At 36.7% G+C, this 16158-nt stretch overlaps 3 protein-coding genes across 5 annotated transcripts; 2 read left to right on the top strand and 1 right to left on the bottom strand.

Moving 5' to 3' along the window:
* The first annotated feature begins 5 nt into the window (after positions 1 to 5).
* On the top strand, positions 6 to 8745 carry tp53i3 (tumor protein p53 inducible protein 3). The gene is made up of 7 exons (XM_041972480.1): positions 6 to 287; positions 6026 to 6098; positions 6221 to 6394; positions 6530 to 6797; positions 6956 to 7168; positions 8029 to 8225; positions 8430 to 8745. Exons 2-7 carry the CDS (start codon positions 6045 to 6047, stop codon positions 8625 to 8627), a joined length of 1104 nt encoding a protein of 367 aa, XP_041828414.1. The 5' UTR covers positions 6 to 287; positions 6026 to 6044; the 3' UTR covers positions 8628 to 8745.
* On the bottom strand, positions 2187 to 3447 carry LOC121631512 (PHD finger protein ALFIN-LIKE 5-like). The gene is made up of 4 exons (XM_041972499.1): positions 3346 to 3447; positions 2712 to 2817; positions 2496 to 2551; positions 2187 to 2293 (listed from the first exon to the last, which is right to left on the bottom strand). Exons 1-4 carry the CDS (start codon positions 3442 to 3444, stop codon positions 2195 to 2197), a joined length of 360 nt encoding a protein of 119 aa, XP_041828433.1. The 5' UTR covers positions 3445 to 3447; the 3' UTR covers positions 2187 to 2194.
* A 504-nt stretch (positions 8746 to 9249) lies between the features above and the next one.
* On the top strand, positions 9250 to 16157 carry dnajc5gb (DnaJ (Hsp40) homolog, subfamily C, member 5 gamma b). Of its 3 annotated transcripts, none has more exons than XM_041972493.1 (6): positions 9250 to 9458; positions 9673 to 9802; positions 11737 to 11950; positions 12079 to 12229; positions 12931 to 12978; positions 14077 to 16157. In XM_041972493.1, the coding sequence occupies exons 2-6, from the start codon at positions 9690 to 9692 to the stop codon at positions 14163 to 14165; spliced, it is 615 nt and encodes a 204-aa protein (XP_041828427.1). In that variant the 5' UTR covers positions 9250 to 9458; positions 9673 to 9689; the 3' UTR covers positions 14166 to 16157. The 3 variants fall into 3 exon arrangements, with proteins under 3 accessions (XP_041828427.1, XP_041828426.1, XP_041828428.1); XM_041972492.1 differs by having other exon boundaries at positions 9257 to 9369; XM_041972494.1 differs by lacking the exon at positions 12931 to 12978 and having other exon boundaries at positions 9257 to 9369.
* The last annotated feature ends 1 nt before the right edge of the window (position 16158 follows it).

A 16158-nucleotide genomic window follows, 5' to 3' on the forward strand; every position in this document is an offset into this window, starting at 1 on the left:
TTCAGTCCTCCAGTGATTTCGGTTTCACATCTGTGTCTTTTTTTCTTAACACTTTCCCGTTATCAGGTGTTCTATTATGTTACTGGTTGGGAACATTTTTTTGTTTGTTTGGATGAATCCGACAGTTGGATTACTTGAAACCTAGTGAAATACCCCTTTAAGGCTAAGGTTGTAAAGCCTGCCCCTCTGAAGTCGATCCCTCCTGCATAAATTCTGAAAATGCAACAAAACTTCCCCAAAAAGTGTCACACAGCCCAAAGTTGATGAGCAGAAGACATCACAGACTGGTAAGTTCAGTATTCTGCAACACATGAAGACCTCTAACGATGTGTAGACTAATGCTGTGCGACTTTCTTTTCTGTAAATTATCTACCAAAAAAAAAAAAAAAAAAGTCAGAACAGAAGTACAGTTTAATGAACCCTTTTCTCAGCTAAGACCCTTTAACAGACCTAGATTGAATTTGAAACGCATGCGCCTTGCGTAACGGGTTATTCCTGAAAGTTTACCAGTGTTATATCAATGCAGAAGTAAAGCACAATTACTACATATTCCTGTGTTGTGCCATAAAATGATCGTCTGCCAGAAACTGATTAAGAGTCGCGGGAGCGCGCACGCAGCCTCTAAATGCCGTGTCGCTCGGTTTCCCTCGGTGTCGCCAGACTGCAGCTGTTCGATTCGGCATCAACCCGTCGTAACTCACAATTTCACGTGACTTAATAGCCCAGCTGACATAAAAAGAACCCTGTGTTTTGTTAAACACTAGTGTTTAAACTGATTGATGGCAAAGTGCAGACGACGAGATGATTGGGAACGGTTTTTCAAAAATGTTGCTTCTTCACTACTCTGGCTGCCTTTTACGTTCAGTTAATATGATTTATGCATTTAATCACGAGTAAAGTGTCTTAAGAACTTATGTGCATTGCTATTAATAATTTTAGTATGGATGAATGCTATAATGAACTTGCTGAAAGGACAGCGGCCATAAATATATGGGTAGAGAACTCCAAAGGGTCTTTTATTTAATCAAAACTAATCTCTTGTCTAATTTAAAACAGCAAATAACTCTTCAGGGGCAACAAATAGGCCTCAATCACTTTTTGGGAAGGGAAAAAATGGCCATTCTTAGCCATGATTAGCCCAGAAAAAGCATAAAGGATGGTGGAATATTTAAAATGTGCTTTTATCTCATTAATAGTACTCTCTTGATTAGGATAAGGTCACTTTAAAATACAGTGAACTCTTCAGTGGTGACACAGAGGCTTTAATCACTTTTTGGCAAGGGGAAAATGGCCATTATTAGCCTTACTGAACAAATATACCTTATAATGGCAAAAATCACTTTTACCTGCTATTACATGGCCTATTTCACAATAAGAGGCTTCTGAGGTGAACATTTGGAACTGGATGGTCAGTAAATTGTGGTGTAGTACTGTCATAAGTAAACTGTGGCTGGAATTCAAAGTCATTATAGCCTCCTGTTTATTGTCTTACCATTCATTTTGGCTATGTAGTAGAACTCTCTCAATTTGAATTTTTTTCTACGTCATGTCAATTTTACTCTTCGGACCGCAGTACACTGTTTAGATTTTGAATGCATTAACTTGATAGACCTTACAATAGCACTTCCTGTCTGCCAAAAAGTTATTTGCACTTGTTTCAAGGTCTGTAGTGAAACAAATATACCTTCTAATGTCCACAGTTTATTCATGAAAGTACTACACTAAACCTTGCTGACCATCCAGCTCCAAATGTCAACCCTAAAAACCTCTGAAGGTGGAACAGGCCTCATAATAGCAGTTTATACCTGGCAAAAAGTAATTAATGCTGCAATTAAGTCATTATAGCATCTTTTTTTTGATATTAACATCCACTTTGACTTTGATTGATTAAATGAATCAGAATCTTAGAATTGTTTTATTTTGTCAAATAGATTTTAATGAAAACATCACCACACAGATTGCCTTTGCATCATGCATTTCCAAATGAAATTTTACGAAATGCTTTTTTCTGTCAACATATAAACATGTCTGTTCAAATGAAAAACACTAACCTTTAAAAGTCAACTACCTCTTATCAGACCTTTGTGTCTTTCTGTCAGTGACATAGGCATACAGCTGCCCGGTGTTTGCCCCAAATACCATTAAAAAAAATTAAAAAAAAGAAATCAAAGTAGTAATCAGCCAAATGAAGACATTATTTCTTCTTCTGACACACTTCACAGACAAACTTTTTCCCTGTTTTCTTTTTCAGGCAGTTTCGGTGATACCATCGTGGGCACAAGTCACACCCAATCTGTGTTTGACATAGACACAAAATCAACAAAGGAAATAGTTAGGAACATTTTCAATAATAAATCTTGAAAATAAAAACTACCGCAGTTTTTTATCCTTGAGCTTATTACATCTTATGTCATCTTGAAAAAATAATTTTGTTTTTACTGTACTTTCACTATATTTTACTTTTACTTTAATATAAAAACGTGCAAAATAGTTACCCAGTGGGTGTCACCATTCACCAGCCCACAAAGATGGCAAAGTTCAGTCAAGTCGTCTGTATAACAATAAAATAGAAAAAAGAAAAAAATTGTATGAATATTAATTTGTAATAAATGCAATTTTTAGATGAATTGCTTTGGTCTATGGAAAATATATCTTGTTTAAGGACCATGTGTGTAGGGACAGTAAGTATGTATAATATTTTAGCTAAATACCTGTGTTTTCCAGGAGGCAGATCGCAATCTGCTCTCTCATTTCATGTATGGTTTTCACCGAGTTGTCAAATGCAACAGGAAGGCCACTCAGGATGCACTCAGCAAACTGTAAAAGTAAAAGTGCAACAATGAATATATGCATGTGAATAAAAATGGGATGCACGCTGCCATAGACTTATTCTTGGACAAAATTCAGTGTTCATTGAATCAGCATCTAAACCACTCTTACATAATATAGAGAATAAAGTGAGTTACAACATTTAAATGATTTTGGGATTGATTATTTTTTTCATATTCAATTGAACCAAAAAGGTACTTCTGTATTTTAAAATTTTAAACTGCTTATGTGTGAATTTTATGGTTTTTTTTCTCATGACTTACTATATATAATTACACAAATTAATTTTTTTATGTCACACAGGGATCACATGTTTACACTCTTATTTTTGATCATTTTATCAAAGTTCTATACCCCAAAATAACAATTTCACGTTGTCACTGTGGCACAATGCTATTCTCCAATGTCTGCCTTTCTTTTACTGTCCCAATATGTCTTGATCATACTAGCTTCGATGCAGCAGATCTTATGTAACATAATGACATGGTTTTGCCATGAAAAATCAGGAATACATACCTTTAATGCATAGACACCACATGAAGTGGCATCTTTTTGGATTGGGTGACTGACTGTGTCACATTCCCATCTGGATGCATTTAAACCCTTGAGTCTCATGAATGATCTAAATAAAAGGTTGTAAATTAAGTTTAAATTAACTATATGTTCACATATCTTACTGCATTTGGCCATAATATAATTGCTAATAAAAGCGTGTTTACCTGGAAATGTCTTTGCAGTGATGGGTAACTATTTTGCACGTTTTTATATTAAAGTAAAAGTAAAATATAGTGAAAGTACAGTAAAAACAAAATTATTTTTTCAAGATGACATAAGATGTAATAAGCTCAAGGATAAAAAACTGCGGTAGTTTTTATTTTCAAGATTTATTATTGAAAATGTTCCTAACTATTTCCTTTGTTGATTTTGTGTCTATGTCAAACACAGATTGGGTGTGACTTGTGCCCACGATGGTATCACCGAAACTGCCTGAAAAAGAAAACAGGGAAAAAGTTTGTCTGTGAAGTGTGTCAGAAGAAGAAATAATGTCTTCATTTGGCTGATTACTACTTTGATTTCTTTTTTTTAATTTTTTTTAATGGTATTTGGGGCAAACACCGGGCAGCTGTATGCCTATGTCACTGACAGAAAGACACAAAGGTCTGATAAGAGGTAGTTGACTTTTAAAGGTTAGTGTTTTTCATTTGAACAGACATGTTTATATGTTGACAGAAAAAAGCATTTCGTAAAATTTCATTTGGAAATGCATGATGCAAAGGCAATCTGTGTGGTGATGTTTTCATTAAAATCTATTTGACAAAATAAAACAATTCTAAGATTCTGATTCATTTAATCAATCAAAGTCAAAGTGGATGTTAATATCAAAAAAAAGATGCTATAATGACTTAATTGCAGCATTAATTACTTTTTGCCAGGTATAAACTGCTATTATGAGGCCTGTTCCACCTTCAGAGGTTTTTAGGGTTGACATTTGGAGCTGGATGGTCAGCAAGGTTTAGTGTAGTACTTTCATGAATAAACTGTGGACATTAGAAGGTATATTTGTTTCACTACAGACCTTGAAACAAGTGCAAATAACTTTTTGGCAGACAGGAAGTGCTATTGTAAGGTCTATCAAGTTAATGCATTCAAAATCTAAACAGTGTACTGCGGTCCGAAGAGTAAAATTGACATGACGTAGAAAAAAATTCAAATTGAGAGAGTTCTACTACATAGCCAAAATGAATGGTAAGACAATAAACAGGAGGCTATAATGACTTTGAATTCCAGCCACAGTTTACTTATGACAGTACTACACCACAATTTACTGACCATCCAGTTCCAAATGTTCACCTCAGAAGCCTCTTATTGTGAAATAGGCCATGTAATAGCAGGTAAAAGTGATTTTTGCCATTATAAGGTATATTTGTTCAGTAAGGCTAATAATGGCCATTTTCCCCTTGCCAAAAAGTGATTAAAGCCTCTGTGTCACCACTGAAGAGTTCACTGTATTTTAAAGTGACCTTATCCTAATCAAGAGAGTACTATTAATGAGATAAAAGCACATTTTAAATATTCCACCATCCTTTATGCTTTTTCTGGGCTAATCATGGCTAAGAATGGCCATTTTTTCCCTTCCCAAAAAGTGATTGAGGCCTATTTGTTGCCCCTGAAGAGTTATTTGCTGTTTTAAATTAGACAAGAGATTAGTTTTGATTAAATAAAAGACCCTTTGGAGTTCTCTACCCATATATTTATGGCCGCTGTCCTTTCAGCAAGTTCATTATAGCATTCATCCATACTAAAATTATTAATAGCAATGCACATAAGTTCTTAAGACACTTTACTCGTGATTAAATGCATAAATCATATTAACTGAACGTAAAAGGCAGCCAGAGTAGTGAAGAAGCAACATTTTTGAAAAACCGTTCCCAATCATCTCGTCGTCTGCACTTTGCCATCAATCAGTTTAAACACTAGTGTTTAACAAAACACAGGGTTCTTTTTATGTCAGCTGGGCTATTAAGTCACGTGAAATTGTGAGTTACGACGGGTTGATGCCGAATCGAACAGCTGCAGTCTGGCGACACCGAGGGAAACCGAGCGACACGGCATTTAGAGGCTGCGTGCGCGCTCCCGCGACTCTTAATCAGTTTCTGGCAGACGATCATTTTATGGCACAACACCTGTTTTCTCTTCCGCTTTCCATGTTCTATCTCTTTGATTCATTTATCTTTTTTTCCTTAAAATAGTTTTATTTCTCTAAACAAGTGCTTGCTGTGTAATTGAACGGGAAGCCATGGGATCCAAAATTGATCTTTGTGGCTGTTTGTTGAGCTTTTATTTATTTATTATGTTGGAGGTTAGATATTAGATATATTTCCCTTTGTATGTTCTTATTAATATTAGATGCTGTTTAGATATGTTTAATATCAGTTTGGCTTTTTACTGTAAATGAACAAATCATTCAGCAAGTCAATTTCATTATAGTTAATTACGTGTTTTAAAAGGTTTCAGTGAGCCCTCCTATTTTTTCTTTTTAACAGTTTTACTTACTAAAAAAACTGCAATACAAAATCAATTCCAATAAATTTAGAATTTTTTCTATACAGTTGCTATTATAACTATAAATGGTAATGGAATTAAGTTTTTTTAAATAACTTATTTGTTTATTTATTTGTTCTTCATTTCTCAACAGCCAGTGCTGAGACTGTGACATGACTTCAATCCTGCATCCTGGAAGATTTTTACTACGAAACATCAATAAGGCAGTGAGTGTGTAAAACAGCTGAATAAAAGTTCGCCAGTTGTTACTTTATTTATTTATTTACACCACATACAGAGAATGGTTGAGCTATAGTTAATTTCTCAACAAGTTTTCCTCCTTTTATAGGCCTTTCACAAGTTTAGCTCCAGTTTCAGCAAGATGATGCAGGCAGTGTGTGTCCATGTACCCGGAGGACCAGAAAATTTGCTGCTGCGAGCTGTCCCCAAACCTGAACCTAAAGATGGAGAGGTCCTGGTTAAAGTTCATGCAGCTGCCCTCAACAGGGCAGACCTGTTACAGGTAGGATAAGATCTGTTGTAAATAAAACTGGCAGATTTCTGAGGTGATATAATGAAATACAGTGACTCTGAAGGTGAAATATATCACAGCTCTTATTAATGTAGTCTAATAATGCCTGTTTGGTGTTTTCCATAGAGACGAGGCTTGTACCCGCCTCCCCCAGGGGAAAGTGATATCATAGGCCTGGAGGTAGCCGGTACTGTGGATGCTCTGGGCCCAGGATTGAAAAGGGACTGGAAACCAGATGACAGGGTCATGGCCTTACTTAGTGGAGGAGGATATGCAGAATATGTTTCTGTACCTGAAGAGCTCCTAATGCCTGTTCCCTCTAACCTCACACTCTGCCAGGCTGCTGCAATACCAGAGGCCTGGCTCACTGCTTTTCAGCTGCTGGTTTTTATAGGTAGCAAAGCCAAATATCTCTTCCCTTTTTGGATAGTACTTTAAAAATTAAATTAATATGTGGTAACATGGAGAGACAAAAAAAAAATAACATCCTGTGGTTAAAACAAAAGAGGCCAATGTTAAAATCTGCATTTGATGCGTTTTGCTCTGTTACAGCTCAGGTGAAGGACAGGGAGGTGGTTCTGGTTCATGCTGGAGCCAGCGGAGTCGGTACAGCTGCTGTTCAGCTGGTTCGTCTGTTCGGTGCTGTGCCCATTGTTACAGCAGGGAGCCCAGAAAAACTGAGGATGGCCGAGAAGCTGGGAGCAGCCGCTGGATTCAACTACAGAGAGGAGAGCTTTGCACAGGGAGTTTACGACTTTACTGAAGGTGAATGTGCAGCTGTGTAAAAAGTCCACTGTGGTCTCTCAATGGTCTTAACCAGGCTACTGGTACAAGGTACCTTAAGATACAAAGTATTGCTAATTTGTCTGTTTACTTCAGTTGATGCCTTTTTAATGCATGAAAGATTCCAAAAACATATTCCTCTGAACATGTTCAGGCTGTACTTCTGGACTGTAAAAGACTGAAAAAAGCAGCCAATGTCCTAAGAAAAACTTTAAAAAACATTTAGAAAGCCTGGGGAACATTTAAATGGTTACATGAAAGTCTGACTCCTTGGAAACAAAACATTAAAGAAACAAACCTGAGTAATTCAAATCAGCTTTATTTATACAGCACCAATTCACAGCAAAATCATCTCAAGGCACTTTTACAGGCACAGTTCAATTCAATATAATTCATTGTAGTCCAATTACTATCCAATTAAAACAAATCTATTATATGATCCATATTGGTCCAATTTATGACAAGCCAATTCATAAAAAAATCTGTCTAGCCAAGGAAGCCAAAAAAATTGCAAAAATTTCTTAAGAAAATAAGAATTAAATCGGTCTCATGTTTGATTATCTGTTTATCCCATTTTTTCTTACTGATGAGAGGATGGTTTAGTCTCCCAGCTGTCTACGACATCTGCTGACTCAATGAAATGTAATAAATTAGTCAAACTTTTTGGTCAAATCACATATTTTCACTTAAAAAAAGAAAAAAAAAAACAAACTGCTATCTGATCAGTTAACAATCTGCTTCATTCTTTTAATTCTATTTTCACCACTTTTGGAAAATAAAATGTTTACTGCAGGTAAAAAAAGATCAGTTTTGTGGTATTTATAATTGCTGTCATTTTACAGGCAAAGGAGCAAATGTCATCCTTGACTGCATTGGCGGGGCAAACTGGGAGCAAAATGTGAGCTCCTTAGCCATTGATGGTAGATGGGTGCTGTACGGTACCATGGGAGGCCGGACCGTGGAGGGAGATCTGCTGGGCAAACTGCTCTCCAAGCGAGGTCACTTGCTCAGCAGCCTCCTACGTTCTCGTAGTCTTCAGGTGAGAAAAAGCTCACCAGTTGTGTTTCCTCATTTTTGCATGGGTGTTGACTCATACTAATAGAAGTCTCACTTTCATCTTCCTCTTTGTTCTCAATGTCTGGTTTTCCATTATGGGCCAATTTGCAAGTTTCCTTTGACACATCTCTTGGACGAACATGTCTTTGACCGGGCTCTGTCCTTTCTTTGTCCATTTTCCTTACAGTACAAAGCGGAGCTGGTTAGGGCTTTCTCACACAGAGTGTTGCCATATTTCTCAGACCAGCCTGCCTCCTTGAGACCAGTGATTGACAGCACGTTCAGCTTGGAGGACATCGCAGAAGCTCACAGACACATGGAAGCCAACAGAAACATGGGAAAGATTGTTGTTAATATGATTTCACAAAATAAAGAAACTCAATGATTAACAGCTAATAGATATGCATATATCTTAAATGTACATTGATTTATGTCAAGGAATCTTACTGTACTGTTCATTTGTCTCTTAGATATGCAGCATCTATCAATAAAAAAGTCTAAATCTGAGTTTCTGTGGTACAGTTCTTCTGGTTACTTTAATTTAATCTTATTGTTTATTACAAGTTTCTATTTGTGCTGGAGATAAAGTGAAGCTGCAGCCACATAGAAGTAGTTATTAAATTATGTGAGCAGTTTTACAAATTAAATGACATGGTGAAAGGAAATCTTTAAAAAAAAAAAAAAAAAGGCAGAAATACTCACTACACTAAACAGCAACCTAACTATACAATGACAAGGACCAGAATCTGTTCTGCTGTTAGACCCAGTTTTTACACCCATTTACACCCATAAAATTTATTTTACATGTTGCAAAGCCAAAAACACATTTTCATTTTTGACATGACATAATGCTGCTTACACACACACACAAGATGATTGCACACTGTATTAAAAACAACAATGAATTAACTGTAATAAAACAACAACGAAAATATTATTGTTTAAAAAATGTATAAAATCAAACCTGTGACTTTTTTTTTTTTACCCATAATTCTTTTCGGTTTTAAACTTCCGGTTTCACTGCCCTTCGGGTCATGAAGTTGCCCGTCAGTTTTGCTTCATGGATTGAACTTGTTAAAGCTTTCGACTCTTTGATTCAACGGAAAACGACGACATTAAATTCTTCGGTGTGTAATTTTAACTTTTTCTGCACGTCGCGTGCCGCACGCACCTGCGCCAGGTGTTAACGGGAATTAATCTCAGCGTTCAGGATAAGGTACTTAAAACTTCTTAAATGTTTGATTAAAACTAATTATTTTAGGTGCAACACCACAGCTATGCTACATTTTGTCAGTGCTTTCGTGATTTCCACTATCTGTCACACCCTTGTTACGTTCGTTTACTTCCTCACCAAAGTTTTAAACCCTCAAATGTACTTTTCTGGTTTGTGAAGTCATGGTTGGTTTTGTTTTTTGGCTTTTATGTCGCAGTTACCATATCCTGAAACATGGCAGAGTCACACACTCGTCCGAGAAAAATGTCAAAAGCAGGAGAAAGTTTGTATAATGTGCTGGGCCTGGAGAAAGGAGCCACCCCCGACGAAATAAAACGAGCGTACAGGTGAGCTTATTCTTTTCTACGGAAGCCGAGAGCGACCGTGTTTGACTATTTTTTAAAATAGGATAGCATAGAAATACTTTGTTAATCACTTCGGGGAGCCCTCAGGGAAAACAAAGTTATTTTTCCCGAGATTTAAAAAAAAAAAAGATATTTAACTTTTAAAATCTTATATTTAAAATTACTTCATTCCATCATGAAATAACACTACAACAATTTGTATACGATAATGTCTTAATTTAGTCACTCACAAAGGAAAATTTGTACAATAACAATATTTAATACAAATCAGATTAATTATGTTTGGTTATATTAATTAAGTCATAATATATTTTGAAAAAAGAACTGTGCTCAACAGTGAAGTCAATGCTCTGTTCTATACTACATGTGTTTCCTAAACCTGCAGTGTGTGCAAGTTTGGAAGAGGAAGAAAAAAAATTCAAAACAAATGGCAATGTTGATAAACAAAATGACATAAATATTTTCCCCAAGCCCCAATGAAACAAGACACATGGGAGTAAAGTGCTTTAGGTGTAGGCTAGAGAAAGTATACACCTTTCTTTAAAAAGTCTCTAACCTTTCTCAAACTATTGAAAGGAATTTTACAACACATCTACATTTAGTAACTAATGATCACTAAAACCTGAAAAGTGAAAGCATTACATACTTCAATTTCTCCAACAACAATTCAAACAAATATGGTTGTACAAATCAGTTATGTAATGTTCCTCTGTTCATTTGTAGAGGAATTTTGCTCTTCTCTCCTTTGTGTGGCAAACCTCTAAATGGTCATTTTGTTAAAGTCAGGGATGTCCCTCAAGTTTTTCTCAACAGAGAGCAGAGCCAGAGCATTGAGGCTATCCTGTGTCACAGAGTTTCACAGGTCTTGATCCTCTTCAGAGTGGAGAGGCACCTCTCAGATTCAACTGTTGACATACGTGTCGTCAAAAGAATCTGGTGAAGGCTGATAGTTTAGTTTAGTGGCTGTCCAGCTGTACTGTCCTCACAGAGTTGGGATGGCCATCCTGGTCCAATCAAAAATGTTTCACTAGTTAAGTTTACATGTACCTGCATGAGTAACAGTCTGGATTAAGACATTAAGTTTATCACGAAATTCAAAAGTCTTCCAATAACGTCACATGTTGGAGATCTGATACACAGTAATGACAGTTTCATGCAGATTATTATTAAAATTTTTGTCATTTCCTTTAAAGTCCTAAAAAAAATGTCATGTGCTCTATAAGAATAAACTCCAAAATAGACCCCATGACAGTTGAGGAGGGGCTACAGTCATGATGTAGCACAGGGTTACTTGGTCCTACAAGGGCCATAATCCAGCACGTTTTCCATGTATCCCTGCTCCAACACACCTGACTCAAATGAATAAGTCATTGTGCAGAACCTAATAGGCTGTTAAACCTGTTTACTTTGAGTCAGGTGGAGCAGGAATACATTGAAAACCTACCCGATTGCGGCCCTCGTAGGACCGAATTGAGCAGCCCAGAAGTAGCCTATATGTGTAATTCTGTGAATGAGTAATTGGTAAAACTTAATAGTCAAGCACGTCACAATTTCAGCTTTTGTCAGGTTTGATAAAAGTAAAATCGGATGCATTGATCAGTGATTGATGTTCCTCCATCTGACGTCAGCTTGCATCCGTCACTGGCTTGACTGTCCTGAGGCATCCCAGTACAGAACAGTTCTGTACTGGGATGTGTTGCAGTAGGAAACATCCAAAACCTGCGGGTCTGTAGTCCTTGAGGACCAACTTTGCCCATCCCTGCCTTCTTTCTTACTCTACAGAAAACAATTTGATAAGAAGGCAATCCAATCTGGGATGGTTGTGTTGAGGAGCTCTGTACATGGAGCTGCTCAACCAGTTAAGTTAAACATGTCCTTGAAGGTGACTGAATTCTAACCTTTCTCTGCTCCTCCAGAAAATTGGCATTGAGATATCATCCTGATAAGAACCCAGATAACCCCGAAGCTGCTGAGAAATTCAAGGAGATTAACAACGCCAACTCCACCCTGAATGATGAGAACAAGCGTAAAATCTACGACGAGTATGGGTCTATGGGCCTCTATGTGGCAGAGCAGTTTGGTGATGAAAGTGTCAAATATCATTTCCTCATGAGCAAGTGCTGGTTTAAGGTGAGAGCATGGCATGTATTTGAAAAAGTGCAAACCAAAATATACATGTATAAAATACACACATGTGTGTCTGTTTGAATCTGTGTTTTTCCAATGAGTCTTAAGACACTGACATCCATCTCCTTCAGGCTCTTTTTATATGCTGCACGATCTCCACCTGCTGTTGTTGTTTTTGCTGCTGCTGCTGCTGCTGTGGGAAGTGCAAACCAGCAGAGGACGAGCAAAGCTTTTATGTGGACCCCGACGACCTGGAAGCTGAGCTCAGGGAACAGGAAGCAGGTGAGCGAATTTGTTTTTGTACTTAATTCAGTTCATACACCAGTAGAGGAAGGCCATGTTCCTGCTGCTCACCTGAAACTTCTGCATGTTTGTTAGTGTACGGTCAAAAGCTTTTTTTTTTCTAAAGTGCATTTAGTATGTTAGAATCTCAGAACATTAAAATGGCAGATATCCAGTGAATACAGTTTATTTTATATTGCTGGTGTGTTGAAGTCTAAGGCCAGCTTTACATTGGCAGCATGGTGCATGTGACACACATGACATACTCCTGATCTTTTTATGGCTCAGCAATTTTCAGCTCTAGCTGTTCAAGATAGCAAAATATTCTACAATTCGCATGTGCATATCAAGTCTGATCAGTCTGAGATGATGCAGCAATGCTTGTCAAAGGGATTTATCTCTTCCTTATTACTGTAGTAAAGACTGTTAATATTCTGTTGTCAGCTCAGGATTATTATTAGTGGGTCTATGTTTTGATCCACCAAGTATTTAAGCTGTGATGCATTACATTACTGCTGCGACTAATGTGTACATGTAGAGTAAAGCTTTCATGGAAAGTAGAGGAGTAGATTTAGATTTTGAGACAATTTCCTTTTTATATTGTTTTCTTTAGTTTTTTGCCAATGTCATACTAATATAAAATATTTGCAATGCCACCCTTCTTGCTTGAATCCTCATGGGAGCGAATTGTGTTTTTACAGCAAGAGACCATGTAATAGTTATACAGCCAAGCTCTACTGAAGCCTCAGGTAAACATCTTCCCTCTTCAGGCACATTTAATCTGCCCTCAGCTCGCTGCTGCTCTGTGCTGTTTGACTCTCCTGGCTGATCGCAAAGCAGTCTTTCTGTTCACTCACTAACATAATTGTGCTTCAATGTAAGTGTCAAGAGAGGTTTACTATTTTTTATAGTTTAAAATGGATTCTGTGTTATGAATGTTTGAGCTCATTCGAAGAGAAAAACATAACTGCTATATCAAGTTTTCAGCAGTGGTGAATCTTTGTGTTTAGGGTTCCAGCTGAAATTTGAAAACAACTTGCTGCTGAACAAATGTGCAAATGCAGAGGAACTCAGCACCTCTCGGTTCATTTTTGTTTTCCAAGCACCGTTTTAGGTTCACTTCATGATGTCAAGGGTAGACTCACAACCAAACACAAATGTGTACTATAGAGCCGGGTGATGTCTCACTGACAGCTGCCGTGAATCCTTTTATCCTATAATAACCTTCCTGTGTTGGATAAAGGTTGTAATTGGCCCTGCTAATGGAAATCTCTTATTACGAAGTCAGTTTGAAGCTTTAGCTGTTAGAATTGTCTGTTTGACAGTAAAACATAGTTTTATGTCATCATAACAAGGCTCTAATTAACTTTGGGCAGAAGTTGACATCTCCTTAGTCATTAATCATATTCACACGTTGCTTTTAATGTGGTTGCACTAACAATTGTATTCCTTCACTCCCTGTAAAAGGATAGTTTCCTTTTTTTCTGGCACTGACGCTGAAATTTGTGACCTTGGAATTAATCAGCTAATGACTCCAATGACAGTTTCTTACTAATATTTATTGGCTACTAAGACAGTTGTTTGAAGAAAAATAATTTGAATGGATAAAATCTGATACACATTTCAGCAAATGCATCTCATTTTAACTTTGCTTGCTCTTTAATTCACACAACTAAAGACTGCTTAAATGTGATTGGTCAGTGTTGCTAAGGCTTCAAACAGAAACCAGCCAGCTTCTGCTACTATAAAGTTTTTCTGCATGCAGTAACTGGCTCAGCAGGTAAGATTTGTGAAGATGAAAGAAACAGCAGCTGTAATTTTTAATCTATTTTCTTGTTTTTCTGCAGGTGAGAACTCACCAATCGTGATCCAGCCTCAATCAGCCAATGGCGCCTCAGGCCCTGGACAGACCCCGATAGCACTTCCAGCAGAATGAATTAATCTAAGTGAGTGGATGATGAGGAATGACGATCTCTAGAGCTTCACATCTGGGACAGCATTGTAAAGTTTTTCTAATGACTTCAGTTTAGTTGGTTTCCCTCATAAACGGTCTTATCCACAGAAAATGTGTTTTCCTCTAATCCTCACTTTTTTACATTAATTTTAACTATTTGACATAGCCATGTTTTTTCTTTTATGCCAGCTGTTTATCTTTAGTCCAATCTGATATTTATTTTTTAAACTTTTCTTTTTATAAAGTTTTGGGAAAATGTGTACCACAGAGACAAATGACAAAGCCATGCGAATCAAAGCCAGTGAGCTCTGAAATTGTTTTTCTTGTGCACTTTAAATTTGCAGGTTTTTGTTGAAGTTCTTAAGCTGCCATGATAGTCTGAGAATGTCTTCATTCAAGACCCAAGATTTTCATTTTTCAAGCAGGCAGATTCAGGTTTCTCATGTTGTTTAAGGGCTAAACACCTCAGTCTCTCTGCACACAGAAACGTAAAATAAATGGGTTTGGACATGGGTGGACCTCCATAGAGATCCTCAAAGAAATGAATAAATGTTGTGACTAAACTACATGAACAGTTTCTGCTGCTGGAGTGTTTTATCTCAGGTCGTAAATAACTTGGTGACCTTTTATTTTGTAATGTTGATGGACAATTTAAGATAACTGAAAATCACCTTCGTTTGAGAGTTTGACTAAACCACTGTGGGTCATTTTCAACCACATTTTTTTGTTGAGAGATGAAAAATACCCATATTGATTACCTTCTGCATGTCTCCAGAGCATAAAACATAAGTCTGACTGCAGTCAAACGAAGCCAAAAAGACTAATCAGCTGCTGCAAACTGAAAAATATTATTATGTTGAGTTGGTTTTAATGGCTTTGTCCTCATAGTTACTGTATGCTCCACAGGTTTTGGTCTATATGGCTTGGTTTGACTTCAGCAGCATTTATTAAACATAAACTGGAAGAGTATCAGTCAAACGTTTGGACACACCTACTTATTCACATTTAACAGTGTGTCCAAACCTTTGACTGATGCTGTATGTACAGATGACTATAATGGGACATGGATGCAGCATGAAGCTGTTGCCAGGAGCTGATTAACACAGCTCAAGGAAAGATGGCGAGTCTAGTACTTCCAAAGCTTCGCCTCTTGGGGGAGTCAAAGGAAACTTTCCTTTGTAGCTTTCATAAAAATCTTGAGGCATAAAGAGTGGAAGTAAGGAAATAAGTTTTTTTCTTTTTATCAGAAATGGTTCCACCTCACCAATCAAACGGCTTAATAACTATCGGTTTACTGCTGAGCTTCACAGGTGTTGAGCTGCTGTGTTGATGCTAAGCTAACTGCATCCAGACGCATATAGACATGGGTACTGATAAAGGCCATACAACCTTTCCTGCACTTCAAACTGTAGCCAATATTGTAAATTGCTTCAATCAGTAACAAAGAAAACAAAGATTTTGAGTCATTAAATTCTTTGTAAGAGCTGAATTTCAGAGCTGTTTTCAGTAATGTTTCCATGTTGTTGTTGTGTGTGATGATTTATTATGTAAATTCAGAGCTGTATTTTTGATCGGAGGTTTTATTAATGTATTAAGGCATTTTAAATTATGAAATTTCTATTTTTAATACTGTTAGTGTTATTTTTGTACAAAAACAAAGCTAGTACATCACTTAGTCTTTTTCTTGAACAAATACTATTTTATTTAAAGTCTGTACAATCACTGTCTAAAAGTGCCAGAACTGATACTTGACTACCTTCAGATAAGTGCTTGGGAAAATGTTGGTGAAATCTTTAATTGTTTTTTTTTGTTTTTTTGTCATTGATATAAATATTAAAACTGCTTTTTTTATTATTATTCATTGTCACAACATTCCCAGAATTTTTCTTCTATTATTTCCACATTCAGATGTTTGTCTGTGAAAATTAATAAAATGTACATTTATAGGATGAAATAAACTTGGGTTAAACTGGAG

This window comes from Melanotaenia boesemani, chromosome 20, assembly GCF_017639745.1.
Source record: "Melanotaenia boesemani isolate fMelBoe1 chromosome 20, fMelBoe1.pri, whole genome shotgun sequence".
Taxonomy (NCBI): Eukaryota; Metazoa; Chordata; class Actinopteri; order Atheriniformes; family Melanotaeniidae; genus Melanotaenia; species Melanotaenia boesemani.

What these genes read in the sequence shown, in the direction of transcription:
- LOC121631512 (XM_041972499.1), bottom strand. Translation starts at nt 3,444, where the DNA reads ATGAGACTCAAGGGTTTAAATGCATCCAGATGGGAATGTGACACAGTC. An exon ending in GTGGTGTCTATGCATTAAAG is followed by an intron (nt 2,818 to 3,345) that starts GTATGTATTCCT and finishes TTACTTTTACAG; the next exon opens with TTTGCTGAGTGCATCCTGAG. An exon ending in CTGCCTCCTGGAAAACACAG is followed by an intron (nt 2,552 to 2,711) that starts GTATTTAGCTAA and finishes ATTGTTATACAG; the next exon opens with ACGACTTGACTGAACTTTGC.
- tp53i3 (XM_041972480.1), top strand. Translation starts at nt 6,045, where the DNA reads ATGACTTCAATCCTGCATCCTGGAAGATTTTTACTACGAAACATCAAT. An exon ending in TCAGCTGCTGGTTTTTATAG is followed by an intron (nt 6,798 to 6,955) that starts GTAGCAAAGCCA and finishes GCTCTGTTACAG; the next exon opens with CTCAGGTGAAGGACAGGGAG. An exon ending in TACGTTCTCGTAGTCTTCAG is followed by an intron (nt 8,226 to 8,429) that starts GTGAGAAAAAGC and finishes TTTTCCTTACAG; the next exon opens with TACAAAGCGGAGCTGGTTAG.
- dnajc5gb (XM_041972493.1), top strand. Translation starts at nt 9,690, where the DNA reads ATGGCAGAGTCACACACTCGTCCGAGAAAAATGTCAAAAGCAGGAGAA. An exon ending in GAAATAAAACGAGCGTACAG is followed by an intron (nt 9,803 to 11,736) that starts GTGAGCTTATTC and finishes CTGCTCCTCCAG; the next exon opens with AAAATTGGCATTGAGATATC. An exon ending in GCTCAGGGAACAGGAAGCAG is followed by an intron (nt 12,230 to 12,930) that starts GTGAGCGAATTT and finishes GTGTTTTTACAG; the next exon opens with CAAGAGACCATGTAATAGTT.